A 25,613-nucleotide genomic window follows, 5' to 3' on the forward strand; every position below is an offset into this window, starting at 1 on the left:
GCACTGCAGTTTTTTTTCCACCCCTATGGATCTTCATTTAATGGAGAACATGGGTCAATGCTACAATAAAACCGTTTTATCTTGGCTTTTAATCATAGCTAGAAAACTGTTAATCTTCTGAAGACAGCTGATGCATTTTTCCTGGTTCTGCATCAGGCGAAGCGCTAAAGTTGTCAATAATGGCTAGAGACAAACAGCCTCAAAATTATAGCTTGTCAATTCTATTTGTTTTCTGGAACTGTGTGTGTGTGCAAACAGGCTTTATCATCATATATCATACTACTCAAAAGTTTGGACACTACAGAACTTTTTCTAGATCTTAAAAACCACTTTATCTCATGTTTAAATGCGGTTATGCTTAATTATATTTGTAGACAGAAAAAAATTTGCATTTGCATTATTGTCCGAACAATTTTACTGGACAAACTGATTTGATGCATCCACATTTTACTGAGCACAGTCTACCATCAATGTAATTAACAAATGAACAACAGAGAAATATGAGAGCATGCTTGCTTTTATTAACTCTTAATTACTTGTTCTGACAGCTCTAATTGTCCATGTGTGTTTAGATCAGTTTGTTGAGGAGGCTCTGAATGTCTCCAGTGTAGACAAGACATCATTACACCCAAACATTGACTTCATTAAAACGAATACCACCTATTAAGGATATATGATTCGAGTGTATTGAAGCCTTTGTTAATTACCAATTAACCAAGCTGTTGACAAACAAAGAACAAGAGTATTATTCGTATGCGCAATAAGGTGGTGCTCAAGCAATTTATCTAAATCTCATCCAAGCCTTTGGAAAGACTTCAGATCAGGAAGTAGGACACATTCTTGATTTCTACAGAAGTTACAGCCACTCATAAGGTCCATGAGAACGAGGTGGAGACCAAGATAATGGGTCATATCACTTTTTAATGACTATTTTCCCTCCCTTATTTACTCACCCTCATATCATTTCAGACCCAAAAGATCTTCGAAACACAAATAGATTTATTTATAGAATCACTCCAAATGATGAACAGATGCGTTTCACATATAACCCATGATCAAAGTACACGCATAAAACATTAAATATGCTAAACGGAAGCTTAAACATGCTTGCTTGATGTCTGAAAATAAACCTCATTAGTTCACAAACACTACTTGATTCATATGGATTTCTTTTACAATGTCCTCATGAACTTTTTCAAGCGTCAAAGGTTTTTCACTTTTACCGGTAATTGAGGGACAGAAATCTTTCAGGTTTCATTAAAAATATCTGACAGTATATCTTTGTTTTGAAGATGTACAAAAGTCTTATGGGTTTGAAATGACAGTAAATGATGACAGGATTGGGTTGTTATGTTCCATGTGCTGTAGTGATTCTTTCCTGCATTCTCTTTTTTCTCTCGCTCTCTCCATCTCTATCTTTTTATTCTGCTATTTCTCTCAGGTCTCTGACTCCTGCCAATCATCATCAAGGAGTCATGACTTCACCCAATCCACTGCCGCACTGCCTGTTTAAAAGTCACCCGGCGTGCTTCATTGACAGACGTGCAAGTGTGTCCGTGTGCGTGTTCATTTGTTTGGTTATTTATATTTTGTAGTATTTGTTTATCAAATCCTACTCTGTGAATGTGTGAACCTACTTGTTACCTGTGCCTTATGCCGCTGTTCGATAGAACTTGATGTTCTTTTGTTTGGGTAAAAGAGAACAGGCAAGGTTGTGCAATATACATGGTGCACTGCACACAGCGGTGTTTGAATGTTAGACACATTAGATAAGGAGTGTCCGCCACCTCTTGTACTTTGGTTTTTCGTAGATAGAGTAGATTAGTTAGGGCGTCCAAACGCAGAAGAATTTGGTTTATCTATATTTTTATTTTGGTAGGCTGGGTGGACTTGGGGATTAGATTTAGGGAAATTATTTTGTTTTGATTTGTTCTTTAATTTGGTGCCACTCAGGTTCCCTAGTGGCTTCGGCTTTTCTTAAGAAAACCTAACATCTTTTGCCACTTATACTGTAATGTGCTAATTTAGTATTACCATAGCAGAACTGAAAATGAAGGTGCTACTTAATGAAATTTGGTAAATGTAATAATACTTTCTTAGTTGTTGATATATTGAGCACACTTACATTACAAAACATCAGGTTTTAAACAAAGGTAAAAAGTAGTACGCATCTAATTTTTCCAGAGAAAGATATAGCCATTTTGCACTGGGGATGAAGTTTTTGTTTACAAAGTATGAACTCTTTTGTTTTGACAAGATAGCTGAAAATTTGTATTTATATGCTTTTCACCTTGGTGAGCAGTAGGACTCTCTTCTGCAGGCGACGGACCAGCGAATCCTGGTTCTCTCGTTTCTTCTGTTCTTCTTGAGCTTTGGCGCGCAGTTGAGCGATCTCGGGCAGGAGCTCAGTGCGGGCCTTCTCCACAGAGCGAACGCTGAAAGCCAGAATAACATTAGGATGGAGCAGCTCTGGGGAGAACAAAAGGAACTGCACCCTCTATATATTGGGACATAATTTCTTTATGAAAGCTGCCTGCTTAGTGTTCGCAGCTGAATATATACTCTTTGTTGCTATGCCATTCTCGGAAATGGTGCACAATGTTTAGAAGACAGTGAGCCACCAACAAGTAAGTGTGTGTGTGTGTGTGTGTGTGTGTGTGTGTGTGTGTGTGTGTGTGTGTGTGTGTGTGTATGAAGGTATGAATTTGCATTTCCTTCAGCCTGACACTTAATCATTTAACTTTTGGTGTGAATTGTCCCTTACATTTGCCAAAATATAGAACTGTTTGTTATTAAAAAACAAACAAGCAAGCCCAGCCGAGAAACAGTAACACAAAAGTAACGTGATGCATTACTTTCCATAAAAAGTAACTAAGGGTGTATTCACAACAGGAAAGTCCGCTAGTTCACTTGCTTTGGTCCGGACCAAATATGATGTAGATTTTTTTTATATGGTTTGCTTTCACACTGCCCTTTTTGCAAGTGAAACAAAATTTGTAAACAAAACCACACGTGTGCTAAGGTCATCCATTCATTGGACAGAAATTCGAACCGTTCCAGAGTTCGTTTAGAACCAGACCGAGACAACCTCTTCAGCTGGGTCTTGGTGCGGTTGTTTAGTCCGCACCCGAGTGCAATTGCTATATTCATACCTGCCCAAAAGATCCGCACCAAGGGGGGAAACGAATTTGAGTTCGATTTAATTGAATCAAACAAGAAAAGGCTGAATACAACCCAAGTAAAGCAATTAGTTACTTTTTTATGGAGTATTGCAATATTTTAGCTAGGGCTGTCCCAAGCCAATCTCAAGGATCGGGGCCAGCTATCCTAAGCCCGATATTTTATTTTACGTCAGATGTCAGCAGGTGTCGAACAGTAGGTGGCGGGCGCTATGAACCTTCAAATGGGTTTGCAAACCCCCATTAAAAAGAAAGAAGAGGGAAAGTTTGTGCATGACGCGCAAAAACTAATGTATCAGATTGGGACTATGTATGACTCGGAGGCACAAAAAATCTTGATTGGGACATCCCTAATTGTAATAGATTATGTCTGTACTTAAATAATCCAAATTCATATTTCTCTTCTACAGCTCTGTGTTCAGCGAGGTAAGGACAGCTAGCAAGATCGTTCACATTATCTGCCAGGTACCAAAATATGAGCAATGTTCGTATTTTACACTTTACACATTTTTGATATCACAATTTTTTCAGTAACAGTATTTTGCCCAATCTTTGTGTGAGGTCACTGCTGAAACAAGAATGGACATCAAAACAGTAAGCAAAAAGGCAGCACTTATTTACATGAGAGGAAGCTGTTTGTTTGTGTGTGCATGTGTCTTCTGGAGATAAAGGAAGGATGTTTGATACAGATAGACTCTGACTGGGAAAGCACTTTTCCACTTGACCTTGCAGAGTGAGAGAAATTACCCACAGCAAGAGTTCAATTCCATGAAATTTTCTCCAAAAGTGTTTGTGATACAAAATCTTTGTATCTGCTGGATTAAAGGGAGAGAAAGTGCTAAGACTGTCCGGGTGGATGTAATTGTGCTTTCTGGAGGTAGTTGACAAGGGGGATTTGTTTGTGGATTTGAGTATATGAGGGCCGGTGTTTGCAAGAGTGAGTCAGCGTGTGTTTGTGTGTGTGTCCTCATAGCTAAATTGATTAACTCCTCTCATCTCTTCCAGATGCTAACTATCCAGCCCAATTTGAGCTGTAATGAAAATCATCATGGCCTGCCATGGAGGGTCAATAAGACAATAATGCACAATCTAATCACAAAACCATACTCGTCTCCTATCAATATGACCTCAGCACATAGTGAGGCTTATTATGCAAATTGCCTCTATTCGTTAGTGCATAGGGTAATTGATTTAGTTGGCCCAGTTTCTCAACACAGGAGTAGCTTAATGGAGTGCTTCAACCAAGTGAATCACATGAAAGCACACCAACACATGTATGTAATTGTAAAGCATCTATAAGCACTTGCATTATAATACAAAGAGGGTAATTTTATGGTTCATCACATTATTCCATTACATAAATGATTTACACAAGACCAGCCATTGCACTTCTATTTAAATGTTAAAAAATTATCACGAAAACGGCCTCAAAAGGAAAAAGCAATGCAGTGTTAGCGAGGGAACATCCTCCATATTGATCAATGTCCGGTGTGTATCGTAGCCTATTTGGGAGAATATTCACCAACCCACATGTATCTAACATGCAAAGCAACCAATGTTTTTTTTACTAGTTATGGGCGACAAAATATGGAATTCATGATATCACAATAAAAGACCTTCATGCAACAAAGTGGCTAATTCAGTAATGGCACAGCAGTCTGTGCAAATGGTTATAAAAAAAATAACAGTATGGGGTTTTATACACACAAGTATAGATTGAGCAGGGCGGCAATGTTTGCCAATATGCATTTAATTTAATGGTAGCAAATAAGGTGTTATTTGAAAGCAGAAATGTGCATTAAAGGTGGGGTAAGCGATATTTGAAAAAATGCTGTTTGAAAGTTGGTCGGACCGACAACCAGACACAACAACAAAAGTGTGTAGCCAATCAGCATTAGGGGGCGTATGGCGGTGGAGGAGAGAGAACGAGCAAGATGGAGATTTGAAAAAAAGACTGTAGAAAGAGAGAGTTGGCTGAGAGATATTACAAAAGAGAAAAGCTCATCAAAATATCATTGGAAAATTAAGGGTTATGACCAGGAAAGAGCTTTAGGACCCATGTTAATATTAGAAAAGCTTTCCAGCACAGGAGAGAGCTAAGCGGGAAGGCCTGAAAACAGACGCTGAGGTTGCTTGCTTTGATTCCAGTAACACTGGTTGTGAGTGTCATTGTTTGTCTGGAGCTGCTGTGCTGTTGGCAACTAACAACAAACTCTTGTTTGCATTTACTCTTGTATGTCTGATAATTTTTTGTGATTCCTTGCAATTCGTTCATCATCTTTAGCTTTATTTATCGTGAAGCATTATTTTGTTGCACTTCTACTTTACGATAAATAGACACCCACTGTTGCTTTGCTTGTGTAACAGGATTGCTGTGTAATGTCTTCAAGATCACTAAAGCTGAATCTGAAATAGGCCCCTAAACCCTCAATCACTATTCCCTAAGTTAGTCCACTAATACAATACCCTTGAAGGAGTGAATGAAAAAGAGTGAGCGAATTCGGACAGTCATTGAGCGTACATCGGCTGTACACTCGTTATTACGGTGCAATGTGGGATAGAATGAGTGCACTCGATTACGTCCACCACTACAAATGGCTGTACCCTCAAATAATGCCCTATTTTTTCTTCAAATACCTACAGATCCGAAGTTTTGTTAAGGGCTCATTTCCGTCTTTTCCTAATCAGCCCCCAAACTCCACAATGGAAACAGTGTTTTTGTCTAACCCATTTCAAAGAGGGCTAATTGCTAAAATCCACAATGTGCTATCACAGGAAGAAACTACACCTACATTGGACCATTTGAAAAGAGCCTGGCAGGAGGACCTGGGGGTGTCAATTACAGACAATCAATGGTCAAAAGCCCAAAGAAATGTTCATTCTACCTCTGTATGTATTAGACATGGTCTTTTGCAGTTCAAGGTGCTACACAGATTGCATTTATCCAAATTAAAGTTGTCAAAGATGTTTCCTTCCATTAGTCCCTCTTGTGATAGATGTTTACAAAGGCCAGCCTCGCTTGCACATATGTTTTGGAATTGTCCTCACATTACGACCTATTGGAATAATATATTTCAAACCCTTTCCAAGATTTTGAAAAAACAGCTTGAGCCAGAACCAATCTGGGCTCTTTTTGGTGTGAAACCAGTCAATGTACAACTTTCAGACACCCAAAACAGCATGGTTTGTTTTGTGACCTTGTTAGCGCGGAGATTGATTCTCTTGTGTTGGAAACAGAAAAAGCCCCCTGCTCACCTAGCCTTAATGAAAGACATAATGGTTCATTTGAAATTGGAGAAAATTAAATATTTGTTGAGGGGGAGGTCTGAAACATTTTATTCAATGTGGCAAACTTTCATAGATTATTTTGGTGAGAATGTTTAAATGATTGGTTTAGCATGGAAATGGAAATGGTGTCCTCTGATGTTTGTTGTTTGTTATTGTGTTTTTGTCTTTCTGTATTTGATATGCAAAAAAACTCAATAAAGAGAATAAAAAAAAAATAATGCCCTATTTTAGGGTAAAGGGGGCGATTTTGGATTTAGCCTAAGGCTACTGGCAAGTGAGATTTTTTCAGGGTTCGAGCTAAATTCTTTGCGAGCAAACGCAAAGTTTCTCAGGGGAGCGCAAACACATTTAAATATACCCCCCCATTTCTTATTTTTCTTCCATTATCATGTCCCTTTTGGCACTATGTATGGAAGTAAAATAATGACAAATGTTTTTGAAATAAAAAAGCCTGTTGAATTGCACTACTTGAAAAAAATATGTATTGCATTAACCATGCTTGCATTTTAATTAGTGCTGTGTTGAAAAAATCGATTCACAAATTCTGAATCGATTTTCATATTAATTTCTAAAGATCGATCCGTAACTCAGAGGATCGATTTAATAACAGGCCTACATTTTCCCCATAAACACACTGAGACATGGCGACCGGCGGCGCTGCTAATGCGGTTCCTCTGAATCCACTTGTTGACCAGAAAGGAGGAAAGAGCCGTTCACATAGCGCGTTTTTTGCCCGTGCAAATTCGTTTTCCAGGCTCGCCTCTGTTCATGGTTGCATAGCAACGACAGACGCAAAGGGAAAGCACGCGCTTGTGGAGAGGAGAAAACGGTGCAAACTGCGCTCTCCATGATGACGATCGATCGAAGTATCATCAAATAATTAATTGATTTCTAGCCCTTGCATTAGCTTTACTACTAGATATATTCATTGAGATGAGAAATAAAAAGCCGCCCTGTACAGCTATGATCAGCTGTTCGGCCGAGCTTTCCATGTTGTTACGGAAAGGCTGCTGGTTTTTGTCACATGACCTGTTGAGATGCATTGAAGTGCATCTCACTGAATTTGCACGCGCATAAAACGCGATATGTGAACGGCCCCTAAAGTGGTATCGTGTGCACGTCAAGGACAGTCAAGTCAAATAAAACACGTTTTATCTCCTGTTTAGTTGGTAACACTACATTAAGATACCATTCATTAAACTAATGCGGCATTAGTAATGCCTTATCTAACATCTAACACATTGAGTGAACAATACATTTTTACAACATTAATGTATGTTTGTGAATGTTATTTAATACAAACACTTGATTGTTCATGAACAGTTAAAACTTTTGATTTAAAAAATATAAGATTGGATCAGATCGGATCGAATCGAATCGAATAATGATAATCGATTCAAGATCTTGAGAATCGGAATCGAATCGATTCTTGAAATTTGAATCGATACCCAGCACTAATTTTAATGCATTGTATTTTTAGGGTTTGCATTTTTATGGGCTGAAATTCAACATGGTTGTATATTTAAGCTGTGAATATTTCAATTCAAAACATTTCAAACACATTTTCATTCATAAAAATTAAATAATCCATTTTCACCTTTCATATTTCACTTCCAAAATATTCAAACTGTTTAAAAATACAACCTATAATATTCAACAGGCAATTTTCGGTCCACTTTATTTCGCTTTACAAATTCGCTTCCACAAATTCAGTGGTTCAAATTCGACAGTAAATTCAACAGTGACCTCCAGGAACTGCAGGAAAAGCAGTAGATTACCGAGCATACTCTCCATCTGCTGTTAATCAACCTCACCAGCAGGGAGTGCAAGCGCGTGTTGTTGACGAAGACCAGAGCAACAGTTAGAGCAAGCCATTCATTCATTCATAAAACTGATTTATAGAAATGTAAGTGTATTTGTGATTATTATGAGGGCTGCTTTTATGTTTAATTCAGTGTCTTCACGGTCCCTGTGTAGCCTACATGCATCTCTCTACCGTGAACGAGATTATAATGTTATTCCCCCGATGCTGATGTTATGTTACATTTGAGGTAGACATATTTATCTTGGTTGTTCAACTTTAGTTGCCTTAACTTTATATCGCGGTGATGTGCTGCGCAGGTTTCCCTCAATAATTCAGGCTTGCTGGACATATAAAACGCTTAACGTATCTTAATGGACTAATACAGTGATATTATAAAAGACCAAACTCGCACCTTATTGAGAAGGCTGTACTATATGGCTACAGGCAAGCAGATGGACTCAGAATATATTAACACACAAAGTTTCACGCGTTGCCCAGTGATATATTGGCTATAAAGTTGGCTTGACATTGGACATTCGCACATTTAGGGACCGTCTCTAAAGTTAAATACGACATTCCGTTTCTAACTTCAATAGCATTGGAAGAGAATGACTTGCAGTCATAAAAACAACTGTAAGTGTTCATGTAGGTGTCAGACGTGATGCACACCTTTTATATTTTTTATATTTATTCATAAATAGAAGTTTGCTATTGAAGTTAGAAACGTGTGTAGTAGAGGTCGACCGATTCATCGGTTTTGCCGATTAATCGGCACCGATTGTTGACTGGTGGAACTATCGTTATCGGCAAAAATATATACCGATAGTTTTTCCTGGTTGCGTCCATTGCTGGAGCAGCTGAGAAGCGCACGCTGTCATTCATTACACAGTGTAAGAGCTGAGAAGGGTCTGCTGGCACGATGCAGTACAAGAGCGGCCTCTAGAGGTGTAATAAAAACTTGTGCCTCGTGTTGTTCATTTCGACACGTGATTCTGCGTGCTGCACTGAGAGCACATGCTGCGTGGAGAGCGCTGACATCAGACGCGCGTTTAAAGCACCGACAGCTCAAATGTATGTAGCCTATACAGTACATTTTGTCATATCATTATAAAGTGATTAATTTGTTGACTAAATGCTGCATTAGTAGAGACAGTAGGCATTTGTTTGCCTTCGAGGCTGAGAGGACGCTAACATTAGTACCTCAAGCGGTTAAAACACTGACAAACATAAACGTAAGTCCGACCCGAATGTTTAATGTCACAATTGTTACCTCTATTTGCATTAGTTCATATCCAGCTGGTCATTTTTATGCATTAAATATGCAGATAAGTTGCATATTTAAAGCTAGAGACGTAAGCAAACTGATATGTTCATACAGCCGACAGAAACATAAACGAATCAGAAAAGCATTCGATTTCGGTTATTTATTTTTTTCATCTTCACTTTAATACAAATTTAGTTACTTTTTAATTAATTAAGTTGGCTTGAAAAGAACAGTTAAATAGTTACATTTTGAATGTAACTGGTTTTATTTGTTATTTAGAGTATTACTTTTTGTTTCAGTTTGAATGAATGTCTTTTATTGACTTAAATAATTATTCACATTTATATATTTATTTCATTTAGCATGTTTTCATGGTTCAATACAGTTTTTTTATAATAAAGTTCAGCACTGTTTTACTTGGAGTGTTATGTTTGTTTTTATCCAGTATCAATTTTAAAAACTATCGGTTCATTAATCGGTTATCGGCAAGTATGGCCCAACCTAGCTATCGTTATCGGTGAAATCCACTATCGGTCGACCTCTAGTGTGTAGCCTAATGTCGTATGCAACTTTAGAGACGGTTCCTAAATGTGCGAATGTCCAACGTCAAGCCAACTTTATAACCAAATATAACTGGGAAACGCTTAGCGTGAAACTTTGCTTGCGCTTTAAGTTTATATTCTGAGTCTGCTTGCCTGTAGCCATAGTACAGCCTTCTCAATATGTGCGAGTTTGGTCTTTTATATCACTGTAGTTAAGCTACGTTAAGCGTTTAATATGTCCAGCAATCCTGAATTATTGAGGGAAACCCTAATACTGCAACACATCGCCGCGATATAAAGTTAAGGCAACTAAACAACCAAGAGAAATGTATGTCTACCTCAATTGTAACATTTGTTCTGTACATTTGTTTGTTCTCGTTCACGGTAGAGAAAGATGCATGTAGACTACACAGGGACCGTGAAGACACTGAATTAAACATAAAAGCAGCCCTCATAATAATCACAAATACACTTACATTTCTATAAATCAGTGTGTATGAATGAATGAATGAATGGCTTGCTCTAACTGTTGCTCTGGTCTTCGTCAACAACACGCGCTTGCACTCCCTGCTGGTGAGGTTGATTAACAGCAGATGGAGAGTATGCTCGGTAATCTACTGCTTTTCCTGCAGTTCCTGGATGTCAGTGTTGAATTTACTGTCGAATTTGAACCACTGAATTTGTGGAAGCGAATTTGTAAAGCGAAATAAAGTGGACCGAAAATTGCCCGTTGAATATTATAGGTTGTATTTTTAAACAGTTTGAATATTTTGGAAGTGAAATATGAAAGGTGAAAATGGATTAATGAATTTTTATGAATGAAAATGTGTTTGAAATGTTTTGAATTGAAATATTCACAGCTTAAATATACAACCATGTTGAATTTCAGCCCATAAAAATGCAAGCCCTAAAAATACAATGCATTAAAATGCAAGCATGGTTAATGCAATACATATTTTTTTCAAGTAGTGCAATTCAACAGGCTTTTTTATTTCAAAAACATTTGTCATTATTTTACTTCCATAACTATGTGTGTTATCCAAATGATTTAACAACAACATAAATGTATGAGATTAACTGTAAGCATTTGACATGGAATTTATCTATCGACAGCCATTTTTTAAACTGCATCAATCAACTGAAAAAGTGCATTTGTTACCGACGGTATCGATTGAGAATTACTACTGAGGTACCAGAGCCAATTATTGTTTTGAAGCCAAAATGTTGTAGGACATTGCTCTAAGTCTACTTCAGTTACTGTCTGCAATTAAAAAGTAGCAAAGGTTCACAAAAACGTATTGTTTTCCACACACTAGACATCCTCCACTCGCCAGATGTAAGTTGCTTTGCAAATAATAGGCCTATATCTGACAGAAACACATTAAAGTAAGCAATAAAAAGAGAAGGTTGTGTTTGTGTGTGTGTGTGGGGGGGGGGGCAGACAGTCCTTACTTCTTCCATAAAGAACTTAAGAAAGCAATGACAGCAGACTCATTACTTTGCAAAGCTGTTTTAGAAGACATGATAGTTCATAATTAGCCCAATCTCAACACTCAGCTCATTAGTGAGATCTGATATTGTCATAGTTTCGTTTGACTTGACTGCTGAAGTGACGAGCCGCGCAGCGCCGACACGCACCAACACCCATCGACCAATTACCGTCTGACAATTAGAGAGAGGGAGAAACCAGAGATAGACAGAAAGAGCATCAAAGAGATTGGCTAATGCTGGCCGGTGAAACTCAAGAAAAGACCCCATTACTGCCTTTGAAAGAGCTGCACAGGATGAAATGAGACCCACATTAGAGGCCTTGTCAAATAATGACATTTTTAAGCACAAAAACAGACATGAACCCACATATAGATAGACTGCCCCAATCTATCGCTTGAGGGACAGATCACATGCTCTGGAGTAGAGCTGTCGCTCACAAGTGAAGGTTCAATAGAGACTGTCCATCTCAATTCTTACTGAAGATGTCAATTTTGCAAACCATGCAGTGACAGCACAGCTCGACTATCAATTATTTAATCTAAAATTGCTTCAGCACATTCCTACAATCAGCTCTATGATATAGAAGAGATCCCTTTGAAAAGGTGTTTGAACGTTACAGCCTTGCCTACTGACCCAAAGTCAATGGTCCATACCTTTCAGTGCATGTGAATGTGTGTATTTACCTGCTATTGAGTGTGTAGTTCTGCTGTTTCAAGTTCAGTTCTCGCTGTTGAATCTGTATCACCTCCCTGGATAAATCCTCAGGTTTCCTACAACAACAACAAAATTAATGAAATTAAATGCACAATGAAAGATGAACAGAGTACAAAAAGGGCCTGAAGAGTATAATAAAAGCCCAATTTTCGTTTTCAGCAAAGGCTTACTGAAAGTAGATCCTTCACCTTCAGAAAATTCTGGCCGTTCACCTAATGAAACCAAACTATATTACAATACTAAATGAGCAGTTTTATACTTTATAATTATTGTCTACAAGGTTTGCAATTCCGGCAACCCTATTTCCAAAATTGTAGTTATGGTAACAGGGTTTAGTGCGAAATGTGCAACATTGTAATAAATACCACACATTTGGAAGTTAAAACTAGTGTAATTGTAGCCTGCTTAAAAATCTGTGACACTCCATCCATGCCAACATCCCAAACTATGCCACAGTATCACTCTCAGAAAAAAAAGGTACGAAAGCTGTCACTGGGGCTGTACCTTTTCAAGGTACACTTTTGTCCCTTTTAGTTACTAATATGTACCATTAAGGTACCAATATTCACCCTTTAGGTACAGAAGTGTACCTTTTGAAAAGGTACAGCCCCAGTGACAGCTTTCATACCTTTTTGTCTGAGAGTGAGATCCAGTTGGCCTCTTATATCATATTCATGTCTTAGTCACTGTGTACTGTATGTAAAAATTAACACTATCTGGTCTTTATTTGAGAAAATATGATGCACAGTGCACACAAACTTACCAGATTACTGAGTGCACAGTTAATTACAGCATTTTTCTTATTTTTTTATGTTTTTAACTATTTCTTTATTTGTAAAAATTACTATTATAGGATTACAGAATTAATATGTTTCAAATGTATAAAACATTTATTTTACAGATTTATCAAGTCCAAATAATGTTTTACATATTGATATTTTCCTATCATTTCTAATTCTGTAAAACTTTTATTGCAGCAATTGTTATGCATGTAATTCACTATCATTAAATTAAATGTGATATTTGTTCTGTCCAATATCTGTTATTATTTGGCATCGGCCATCAAAAAGCAACATGTTGGTTGATCGCTAATGCTGAAACTGCCAACTTTTAATGCAAGGTTAATTATGTCCAACAATACACATCTAATAGTTCTCACAACCATCTCTCTTTTTTCTGTACTAATGGTATAACAACGTGTACCTTACTCATGGAAAGCATTCTTTAAGACCAGAAAATGTAAACTCTGAAAACTCATTCTCTAAAAGACTCATTAGCAGCTGCTTATGAAACAAAAATTTGCGCATTTACAGTAGAATCTGCTTCCTAATAGATGAAGACATTTTCTCCAAAGCTGTATTGTCCTGACTTTTCTTTTCCTTTTATTTTAGCTTTTTGCAAAAATACATTGACTTATCTAACTCCTCAACCTCCCATACTAAAATTGTCCATATTGTAAGTAGTGTTTTTAATTACCGGTATGTAAAGTTTTATTTATTTTGATGTCAGTCGTTAAATTTAATTTAATTTGAACTTGCATTATTCCTATTACAATCACTGGGCCATGCTTAAAGAAAAAAAAGATTTTCTGATTAAATGCAATCTTCTTTTGAAAGATTTTACATAAATTCTTTAAATCCCATACTGTTACGCAGGGCTCTATTGTTTGGTGTTGTTATTCTCCCAAGCATTCTCATAAAAGCAAGTTTTGACATAATTATGCAAATTCGGTTTATAAATGCTATGTTATGCTTGCTGGAAGTACTCAGTGTAAGAATTCAGTAGCAATATACATTCAAACTGCCTAATATATTCATATTTGTTTCAATATAACATACACTGCTAACTACTGGGTCATGCTTCAAATGATCATAGGGCATGTTAAATTACATTGGCTGTCTTTGATTTGCATAATTAACAGAGCTGTCAACATCAAACAAAAAGCTCATGAACTTAATCACACCCACAGACAGAAAGGCTTCGGATGCATTTGCTCATGTTTGACTATTTTTCTTTAAATTTCTATGATGAAAGTGCTATCTTATGGTTGACACCTTTGTTCTGTATTCAAGATGAAAGCTAATTCTGAAGAGAATTGATTCAGCATTCAAACAGAGGGAACATAAAGGAAAGGAATCATAAGACAGAGTATAAATTCCTCTTTCCCCCTTCATTTTTCAGGAGGTTATCTCTCGTTTCCTTCACAGCAAGACGAAATAGGGAAAAGGGAAAGTCCCAACCGCTGCACTTTTCTTTGCTGAGACAAAACATTGAGAAGATATGACACCGGTTTCTTTTATTTGGAGAATCCCCGCGAGAGTTACATTGCTCACCCAGGTAAAACATGAGAGAACAGAATGAAACTACTGCTAGACATATTTATACTGCCGGTGAATGTGGTGGTTGATAGGCCTTGGGAGCAGAGAGAGCGGAATGAGAAATGTTCAATGATCAATCAGAATCCAAAAACAGATTTCAGCTCCACCAAAGCGAGACGGCCACTTTATGCTCATTCGCCTTGCCATTATTCTCTCAAAGCAATGGAAAAGCATTGAGAAGAGTTTGATTACATACAGTGTTTTACCCAGGCGAATGTGAGGATAATCAGTTGAACCCTGCATTCAAACAGCGAAGGCCATATCACACTTCAAAGACAGGAAATGCATACAAACAGGAACAAAACCTTCGCTGAGAAAAACGGACGTCACAGTGAACAGGGAGGGGAGAAAATTATATGAGGAGAAAGTACCTATGTATGAATTAAGATTTTGACCAGATCCAGGAAGGATATTATTGAATCTACAAAACTGTGTCAGATTATGTGCCATTTAAAGTTAATCATCATTACTGGGCAATTTCTGAATGCTCAAAGTGGAAGGTCTATTCTCTACCACATTCAAACACACATATTAGATGATGAAAATAATCATTCACAATACATCTGCAATGATTTTGTTGTTATAAAACTAAGCAACATTGTGAATATCACAATGATTTTTTGTTTGCCCAAGAGATGCACCGCTCGACCGGCCAGGGACCAGAATCAGCCGATTTTCCGGATGATCGGCCCGGGCCGGTAACCGGCTGGCCAATCTCACATCTTTCCGATTCCAAGCCGGTCCGTTTTGTTGCCAGCGGCACAGCCAATAACGTCAGCTGCGCGTTCTCGCTCTCTTCTCTCCGACGGCGAAGTGACACACACCCGCCTCCTCTCACTCACACGTCTCATTCCCTCCGGTTAAATACTGCTGGTATTGTGCATAATTTGTGTAAATTCCTGAAGGTTTCAAGCTCACACCACTGAGCTCAGCGCACAAGCAGCTTGTGAGTCGCAAGTACCAAACGATTGTGTTATAATTATAATGCCCATCTAGGCAAGAATTCAGTTCAGTTTTGGACTTTAATTAGTTGAGAAAGATAACGCAAGTTGTGTAACAGTATAGGATATGTGCATAAACTCTTAAAGTGACAGCTGCCCAATATTCCTGCTGCTGTGTGTCATGTTAATAAAAGAACGAAAGACAAAGAAAATCCCTCTCTACATTTAATTGCTTTCATTTCTGTATTTATTACCTGAATATACGAATTATATCTGAATATACTGTACACCCACCTGAAAAGCTTAAAGCCGTGTTTACTTCATATCTCTCTTTATTCTATTGTATTTATTTGCGCTGTTGTTTATTATTTTATTAATGTCTTTTGTCTTGTTTTTTAATGAAAATAAAATTTTGCATTGAAGAAATTATGATTTTTTTTTTGCATAATTCTTTGAAAGAAAATCGTAATTGGCTAAAATCGGTATTGGCAGGTCACACGTACAAAAAAAAATTGGAAATCTGAATCCGCCAAGAAAATTGCAATCCTAAAGTGCCCTAAAGAAAGAGGGTAAGAAAATGATAAAATGACTTAAATATTGCCATACATTGTTATATTGGTGCATATAACCGGAAACAATTCAATATCGTTCCATTTATTATGCAATGAAAAAACATTTTGTTGAATATTTAACTAGATTGTTATTGTGTATTTATATTGAACAGGTTAATATAAAAATATAATTTGCTGCCACCTCTGTTTGTTTGTAATGATGGTTACTCTGACAGCCCTAGCCCTGAGCTTGTGAGAAGAAATTTTGTTTAAAGCTCTTCCACTCCAATCCATTCAATGTGAACATGATCACAGTTCTGCTTACACAACATTACAAGCATTCGTTTTAGAGTTTAGATGTGACATACTTCAGTTATTATGATAATTCAGTTCTTCGTCTATTTAAAGCAACCGATCACCCAAAAAATGTTTAATTCCTAGCCGGGACACTAAAATGAAACTATGAAAGACTAACTTATAGTTGTCCTAGGCTAGCATGTTAGGCTTAGATAGAAGGAAGTGATTTGGCATCACTCCAGTCGTCAATGTCACATGATCCTTCAGAAATCATTCTAATATTTATGCTGATTTGATGCTCCAGAAACATTTCTTATTCTTATTCTTATTATGCTGCTTAATACTTTTGTGGAAACTAAATACTTTTTCAGAATTCAAACATGAAACGTGACAAGCTTCAATCCTGTGTGCTTGGCTTAAGATTTCATACTGTGATACTGTAATTCAAATGTCATCATTCTGTAACCTACATTGAGTTGGTTTCGATTTCTCTATAAATAAAATAGAAATACTGTAGAAATGCACAAAAACACTGAAAAATGCTGTGCACCACTTTTTTAACATCTTTGTATTAATATTCTGTACTTTTATTGTGGTAAAGTATTACCACAAAAAGATGGAAAGTGGAGAAATAGGGAAAAAAAGAACCATCCTAAGGTTAGCCAAATGATATATACATAATTTAAACTCTATGAAAATGGAGTTATAAGGATAACTTTTTTTATTATTTATAATACGGACCTAGCCCTCAATTTCAATCATTTTGTCTTACATGGCCATTTTCCACCCTCTCTAGAAGTAACACTTCAGTTTTCATGTATCAAACCTGTATGCTTTTGGCCCTTCCACGGAAAACAAAAGAAGAAATTAATAATTTACTGTGCTCACTGTATTATAACATGAAAATCTGTTTCATGTCTTCCGTAGTCATGATAGATTAGCGCGAAAAACAAATCAAAATGTATTTTCTTTTTCCCCTCATTGATGATTCAGTTGAACTTAGAAAAACAGATAATGAATGACTTTTTCAGATCAGACCAACTGATTAATAAAAAAACACTCAAAACTAATTTATTCATGAACTGGTATCATGATTTTCAGCAACTTAAAGGGCCCGTTTACACCTTGACATTCCTTGTTATTTTCTCTGAGAAGAATCGAGACAGATTTAAACCTGATCACTCAAACGACTTCAAAAGGTGGCTTGAGAGATGCATCCCAGACGAAACTGCACAAGTGTAGATGCATTTGGTTGTTGAAACCACATACCGGTATGTAAATGTAACTCCTCCCAAAAAAATTAATGTGTGAGAGCGTGTTACTGGCTACGGCAGCCATGACAGCACTACTGCACTGCCACAGATATGACCCGCCGCAGAGGAGTAGCCTACTCTTCAGCAAGCTGATGCGTAAACAGCCGCAAATGAGACAATGTTTGGCGTCGCATCCTGAAGCTCAACACACACAATCATCTTCATTAAAAGTATTGACACTAAATTATCTTACCACTCTCTCTCTTATTGTGTCTCCCTCTTTGATCTTGAAATTAGCCGATGATAAATAAATGAAGCTCATATCTGTTGCTTTCGTTGATGTGAACTACAATGAATTTGCATATGGCTTGGGAATTGACGATCGGATTTATAATCGTTTTGCATTGACATGCATTTGTGTTGCTTAGTTTAAATGCAACAGTTTTAATAGCTTTCCGATTCAAAACGCATGAAGATGACCAAGTGTAAAAACAAGCTCAAAATTTGCTCTGCTCCTCACACAAAGCTATCATAAGGTTCTTTTGCATCTGTTTTGTAGCTTTTTTAAAAAGTTCTGATCCATTCATAATGATTGCAGTAAAAGAGTGACTAGTCCATTATTCAGAATTTCTCCTTTTGATTTCTACAGACATACGGGTTTGGAATATTCATCGGTCTAATTTATATAGGCAGATGTTAGATATTCATAATATCATTCAATATTGGTAGCGGGCGTTAAACAGATCAGTCACTCGCACTGATGTCTGATGTTTTAGGACAGTGATTGACCAATAAGAGTCTCAATATTTGTCATTGTGAGGGGTAATTCAATAGCACTGTCTGTGTGAGTGCGCTCCACCAAAGCCCCATAAGCCATTAAACAGACAATGTTTATATCTTTCCACATGACTGACAAAGCACATCTGCACCACACACGATCAATAGAACACATGCATATGCAAACACACTGAACCTACTCCACACATCAGCCACTGTTCCAGCATATATAACAAGCTGACCTTGAAAACACTGCAGAACCAGAGAGCATGTAGAATTTACAACCAATAACACTGACTGACCTAATACAAGTTAATAGACCTACACAGGTGCAGACAGGAAGAGAGAAACAACCTGTTTCTTAAGATCAGAGCGCCCTCTAGTGGCTTTGAAATCACCACATCACCCAAAACAATTGCTTTAGGTTTCACAAATTTCAAATAGTGCTTACTAAAATATCTATACCCTCAAATATGGCTATATACATTGAGTGTCAGATATCTATTAGGCTTTTAATGCAATATTTCCACAAAACTCTATTAAAAAAAAAATAAACATTAGAAAATACGTACCTAATATTAAGTCCTGTAGCCTGGCCAATGTTTTCCCAAGCCTGCAGCTCATGCTCTAATTTCTAGAAGATAAAAATCACATCCAGACACAATGATGGATTAAAATCATCATACATTAAAAGCCAAAACAAACACTACTATTATGTACAAATACATTACATTTTGAATAACAGAACAGCTCATACTTTCGACAAATTCTGAAATTAAGGAGCAAGACATCATACTTGTCTTGTCCTAAAATAGACTTGTTTGTTTTATGAAAATGTATTTTCTTTTGATTTTGGGGTGAAATATAATGCAAAAGATCATTTAAAATCAGGAAGTCAATCATGCATAGTAGAGCTGCACGATTAATCAAAAGATTGCAATCTTGATTCAAACACCCACGCAATCTTATTCCTAAATGACAACGATTCGCCTGTCTATTAAACCTTAGGCAAAATCACTCTGGAACGCTCAAATCTGTGTTGGCATTGCCTCTAACCCAGAGAGCAGCTATCATGTATAGGTATGAAATAGCTCTACAAACAGTCTTTTCAACCACACTGTATCAATATTTATGTTACAAATATCAAAATGATCACAAAAGTACTGGGATAAAACGCTGATGTCTATGGTCTTCCGTAGTCATGATAGATTAGCGCGAAAAACAAATCAAAATGTATTTTCTTTTTCCCCTCATTGATGATTCAGTTGAACTTGGAAAAACAGATAATGAATGACTTTTTCAGATCAGACCAACTGATTAATAAAAAAACACTCAAAACGAATTTATTCATGAACTGGTATCATGATTGTCTATTAAACCTTAGGCAAAATCACTCTGGAACGCTCAAATCTGTGTTGGCATTGCCTCTAACCCAGAGAGCAGCTATCATGTATAGGTATGAAATAGCTCTACAAACAGTCTTTTCAACCACACTGTATCAATATTTATGTTACAAATATCAAAATGATCACAAAAGTACTGGGATAAAACGCTGATGTCTATGGTAGCAATCAAAATAGACTATCACCTTTTGAAAGTAACGATAATAAATAAAAAGATTATTTGCCATTGAATCATTCACTTGAGATTTGTTCAAAAATGCTTATTCATCCAGTTAGGAAACAATTATTTATGAGCGAGTCATTGAATCATTCATTCAAACCCTTTTTTTTAAATAATTCATTCAAATTAAACATTTTGAAGTAGATTGCATTGCAGCAATTATCACTTTAACATGTTATTTTCTCTAGTTGTATGTATAGAATTGTGATCTCTATTTGAAAAAAATATATATATATATTGTGATTTTCAATTTATCTATAATTGTGCATCTCTATTGTATAGCATCTGTCAAGTAAGAAATAATTTTGTCAGAACTTAATTCGAGTTCTTCATTCAAGAGCAATTTTAGGCCATGATCATCCATAAAACCGCAGATACAATACACATTATTTTCAGAGGAGAGTTATACTAAAAGCTCAATGGCAAACTGTACTTCTGCATGTGTTTACCTCTTTCTCCAACTCCACTTTGAGTTTCTCCTCCATCACTCTCTCCATTCTCTCCAGCTTCCTCCTCAGCCCCTCAGTCTCTTCTTTTAGCAGACTGCTGTTCTCCTTTGTCTCTCTGGAAAGGAAATTGAGAGATGATTGAAATGATGATAAATAACGATTTAGGTATGCATCCACCTCAGAAAAAGTTGGATGACGACAATGTTGATACCTTAAGAAAGAGTTTTCCTCCCGCAGACGTTTCATTTCCCGCCCAAGTTCAGGCAGTCTGGCCACTTCAGATTTCATGTTCTTCACAATCACAGCGTCTTGTTCCTGAAGAACCAAACGCCTCTCTAACTCCTGCAGATGGACAGCACCAATAAGAGGGACCGGGTCTCAAATAAAAGGCAATTTCATGATGCAAAATACAAGTTAGGTTGTTGTTTTTTTACTACTCCAGACTTGGTACTGAAGTAGTTACTTCTGACATCTCTCAGTGCTTCAAACTTCATTATAGAAATTGAAACAGAATTACCTTAATCTTGAGTTCACTCTCTGTGTTGGTGGAATGAGATGACTGGAGATTTTGGTACCTCTGACTGATGTCCTGGAACTTCCTATCAGTATCAGATGCAAAAACAACATATTATATTTTTATTTAAAAGAAAGTATAAGGGAAAACAGTAGAGATTTCAGCTAGTTATAGGAACTCAGTTACAGGAAGTAGCCATCAGGGTGGTCCCCCGAGAACTAAATTCTCCACTAGGGCTATTTTCCTATTTGCATTAGCACTGCCAGTATGAACTTTGAAGTGATGTAAGCCGGCCGACAGTGACATCACTTAAGTGCGGCATTCAACAACATCAACAACTCCATAGCGTGCTGGTTGAGAAGTGCCTGGATTTCGCCGTCTGTCCATCTATCGCTGTTTTCCATGTTCGTGGAGTAAGTGTATGTAAACTGTGTGTCACGTGTTCCATATGGCAAGTGTTTGGCCAATCAACGTACACTTACATCACTGGTAGTTCCTATTGTGTAGATCCTACTCTGAAGTACGAGCTAATGTAGCCCCCCATATGAAAACGTTTCTCCGGTGTGAAAGCCAAGTGTGTGTTTGTGCCCATGTGAGTTCATACTTGCGCTGCACATCCAGTTGTTCCTGTAGGGCCTGGATCTCCAGGTTTTGGGTGGAGAATTTGGACTCCTGAATCTGAATCTGTTGACTGAGCCTTCGTGTCTCGTCTTTCAACTCACTGATCATCTACAACGAACAAAACACTTTAAGCACCTCACATAGTCCAAACTACATTAAAGGGATAGTTCACCCAAAAATGAAAATTATGTTATTAATTACTAACCCTCATGTCATTTCAAACCCTTAAGACATTCTTTCATATTCAGAACACAAATTAAGATCTATTTGATGAAATCGGAGCGATTTCTGTCCCCCCATCAGCAACTAACACTTTGAGATCGTAAAACTAATCCATATGAATTGAGCAGTTTAGTCTTAAATTTTCTGAAGAGACACGATAGTTTAATATGATGAACAGATTGAATTTAGACTTTTATTCTCATTTAAACATTGACCAGCGAACATAAATAGAAGCTCAACGGAACCGGCTTGATGCGTGAGAACATTGGTTCTTGCAGAAGCTCAAACGTGATGCGTAACACAAGAATGAACCAAGTTGCATGTCAAGTGAACATGCTTGAGCTTCCGTTTACTACACCTGATGTGCGAGTTGATGAATGTTTATATGTGAATAAAAGCCTAAATTCAATGTTCATATAAATGAATTTATTGAAGCGTCAAAGTGGTACTTGCGTAGCTGTCAATGGAGGGACAGAAACTCAGATTTCATTAAAAAGATCTTCATTTGTGTTCCGAAGATGAACGAAAGTCTCACGGGTTTGGAACAACAAGAGGGAGAGTACCGGTAAATGATTGCAGAATTTTAATTTTTGGGTGAACTATCCCTTTAACAAAAGTATAAGAAGTTGGTTTAAACAAAATCAGATTTGTGAACTGAACACCAATTGTCATTACAGTTTTATTTTTGTGAAAGCACACTACCATTCAAAGTTTTTTTTTAAAGAAATGTATACTTTTATTCATCAAGGACACATTAAAACAAAACAAAAAGTGACCGTAAAAACCTTTATTCTTTAATAAAAGACTTCTATTTCCATTCAATTCCTTTGAACTTTCTACTCATCAAAAAATTCTGAACAATATGTATCATGTTTCCACAAAAATATTTTTAGCAGCACAACTGTTTTCAACATTGATAACAATAAATGTTTGGTGAATAATAAATCACCAAAATAGGCTATTAGAATGATTTCTGAAGGACCATGTGACACTGGAAAGTAAATGTATAGCTGCTGAAAACATGCATACTGTGTAAGAACGTTTTCACGAACAAATCATGATTCATCAATAACTTTCGTTCTAAAATTTATTCTAAATTACGAAAGAATTTAGGAACAACTGGTAAGCAAAAATTACATACTCTTGGTGACCTTATAAACATGTTAAGATTAAATTTTAGCCTAGATAAAAATGTTAATAATATTTCATCATATCAGTAAAAGAGTAAGACAAGGTGCGTGCGTTATAGCTCAAGCTGCGGGGTGGTTTGGCATGTTTTATGTAAAATACAAAGTCGCTCATTTAGAATACTCCGAATTCATCAACATTAGACAGAGGTTAAGAAGAAATGTATGTGCATACGCACGTGTCATTTATAATTAGGCGGAACATTTTCGTAAGAAGTTCAAATGTACGTATAAATACAAATAGTGCGCAATTAATAGTGAATGAGACCCAATGTTCTTCTGTATTGTCCCCGTCAATTAAAATAAATAAATAAGTCTTATTAAAACGTTAATATTCACGGAGGTACATGCCAGTTTTGTTGTCAAATAAAATGCTCACACGAATTGACTATAAGGTAAACAATTTTTGAATTGAAAAACAATTAGGCTACAACGTTTGATACTATCTCGTGTTCCAATAGGAAATAATAATGCAATAAATCAATCTATTTTATGGAATAATTTTGATCTAGCTATAAACACTAATAAAAATGAACACACACCTGGTCTGCCTCTGCAAGTTTGCTGTCCTTTTCATTTGCTTTCTTGTGGAGTTCCTCAAGGTTACGCTTTAAAGCCTTGTTGTTTTCCATTTGTTCACTAAGAGCTTGATTTGCTTTCTCTTCTCTTTCTTCCAGACGTCTGATCTTCATCAGTAACTCCCTGTTACGGTCAATTTCCCTCTGTAAATGTAATCAGACAGACACAGACACACACAAGCACAGGTCAAATGAGGTGTTTCCACAGCAGAGACTGAATGCACCAAATCACATCCTAATGGTTTTTTGTCTGCAGTGTCTTTTAAACCCTGTTTAAGATTGCAGGTTTTTTTTTTTCTCATGTTGCAGGAATACATTTAGAAAAAGGCCTGAGAAGACAGCAAAAGAAAATCCTGCAACAGAAAGCATGATTTTCAGCACTATCCCATCTATCGCTCACCTGTAAGTCTCTGGAGCTGCTGTTTGCCTCTTTCTCCAGCTCTATCCGGGCCCGTTTGTGACTGAGCACCATCTGTTGTTTCTCTTGAGTGAGTTGCAGAAGGCTGGTGTGGGAACGGACACGCTCGGCAGCCTCCTCTAACTACCATGTACAAAAAAAAAAAATCAGAAATCTGCTCTAAACATACTATATAAGAGATTAAAAGACATATTTATGAGATCACTTTCTTGACATTTAGATATTTCGTTGCAAATAAGGACCAATTATGAAAAGAGTCTGTGACTTGCCTCCACTCGTGAGGTATAGAGCTTCTGAAGGTCGCTTCTTCCATAGGCTGGCTCCGTCTCCAGCAAAGAGCGATCTGGACATGATATCAAACTCTTGAACGATTTTAGCGTTGAGAAGATTGTGGTGTCATCCTCCATATCATCCATATTGACAGCCTCCTTTGCAGAAATAGAAAAAAATGTATAAAGTCTAAAAAGAAAAACATGAATAAACCTCCCTACCCTTAAGAAGCCCACTATTCAAACCAAAGAGGACATGATAACAATACATGCAAAATAATGTCCAGTTCTATGGTCAGTTCAGTTTAAATTACTAAGGAGGTATTCTGTACACCTTTAGGATGCTATTAACAATAAGGCATGTTTACGTGATTATATCAACTTCCATAATATTCAATATAATGTCTTGTTTATTTATTTTTTAATTAAAAAAGGCTGATGTTTTAAAAGGAGACACTTGCTCAGTTGACACAATTACTGAGGAAACATTTTCCTTGGTGTCATTAGATAAAAACATGGTACTTCGCTACATACCAATGTAAAGGTCTACCATATATTTAAACATCATGATGACGGGGAGAGTGGGAACTTAAAGAGAACTGGGTTATTTTAAAGAAGACTATAGTGTAAAATCACCCTTAAACTAGGGTATTTCAAATGCTCCAGATTCAAAACATGGTATTGCATTTTCCAGAAAAAAAGTATTTTTTATGAACTTAACACTGCTCACAACAATATGTGTTTCCCTGGATCACAAAACCAGTCACAATAACACGGGTATTTGTGGCAATAGCCAACAATACAAAGTATGGGTCAAAATTATCGATTTTTCTTTTATGCCAAAAATCATTAGGATATTAAGTAAAGATCATGTTTCATTGTGATATTTTGTACATTTCCTAATTCCTAACTATAAAACATTTATTTTTGTGAGTGAATGCAGCACAATCGCAGACATAAGTTAAATGGACAACTTTAAAGGCGATTTTTCTCAATGTTTCGTTTTTTTGCACCCTCAGATTCCAGATCTTCAAATAGTTGTATCTCGGCCAAATATTGTCATATCCTAACAAACCATACATCAATGGAAAGCATATTTATTCAGCTAAAAGATGTAAAAGTTATAACTCTAAATTTCAAACAAAATACCCATGTGACTGACTGGTTTTGTGGTGAAGGGTCAAATATATAAAATCAATAATTAACATTATTTTAAAATACGTATTCGTGAGGTAAACATTAATATAAGTAAT

At 36.7% G+C, this 25,613-nt stretch overlaps 1 protein-coding gene across 1 annotated transcript in view; it reads right to left on the bottom strand.

The window, feature by feature from the left end:
• Positions 1 to 25,613, bottom strand: part of mad1l1 (mitotic arrest deficient 1 like 1) — a 65,170-nt gene that overhangs the window by 39,151 nt on the left and 406 nt on the right. Inside the window, exons 2-11 of the mRNA XM_079616955.1 lie at positions 24,361 to 24,519; positions 24,074 to 24,214; positions 23,638 to 23,817; positions 21,670 to 21,794; positions 21,069 to 21,150; positions 20,763 to 20,893; positions 20,552 to 20,666; positions 19,052 to 19,113; positions 12,252 to 12,338; positions 2,291 to 2,435 (exon numbers count right to left, since the gene is read on the bottom strand). Of these exons, the coding sequence (XP_079473081.1) occupies positions 2,291 to 2,435; positions 12,252 to 12,338; positions 19,052 to 19,113; positions 20,552 to 20,666; positions 20,763 to 20,893; positions 21,069 to 21,150; positions 21,670 to 21,794; positions 23,638 to 23,817; positions 24,074 to 24,214; positions 24,361 to 24,507 (1,215 nt within the window). The 5' untranslated portion in view covers positions 24,508 to 24,519. The remainder of the gene's footprint in view (positions 1 to 2,290; positions 2,436 to 12,251; positions 12,339 to 19,051; positions 19,114 to 20,551; positions 20,667 to 20,762; positions 20,894 to 21,068; positions 21,151 to 21,669; positions 21,795 to 23,637; positions 23,818 to 24,073; positions 24,215 to 24,360; positions 24,520 to 25,613) is intronic.

The sequence above is a fragment of the Phoxinus phoxinus genome (genome assembly GCF_949152265.1).
Source record: "Phoxinus phoxinus genome assembly, chromosome: 6".
Taxonomy (NCBI): Eukaryota; Metazoa; Chordata; class Actinopteri; order Cypriniformes; family Leuciscidae; genus Phoxinus; species Phoxinus phoxinus.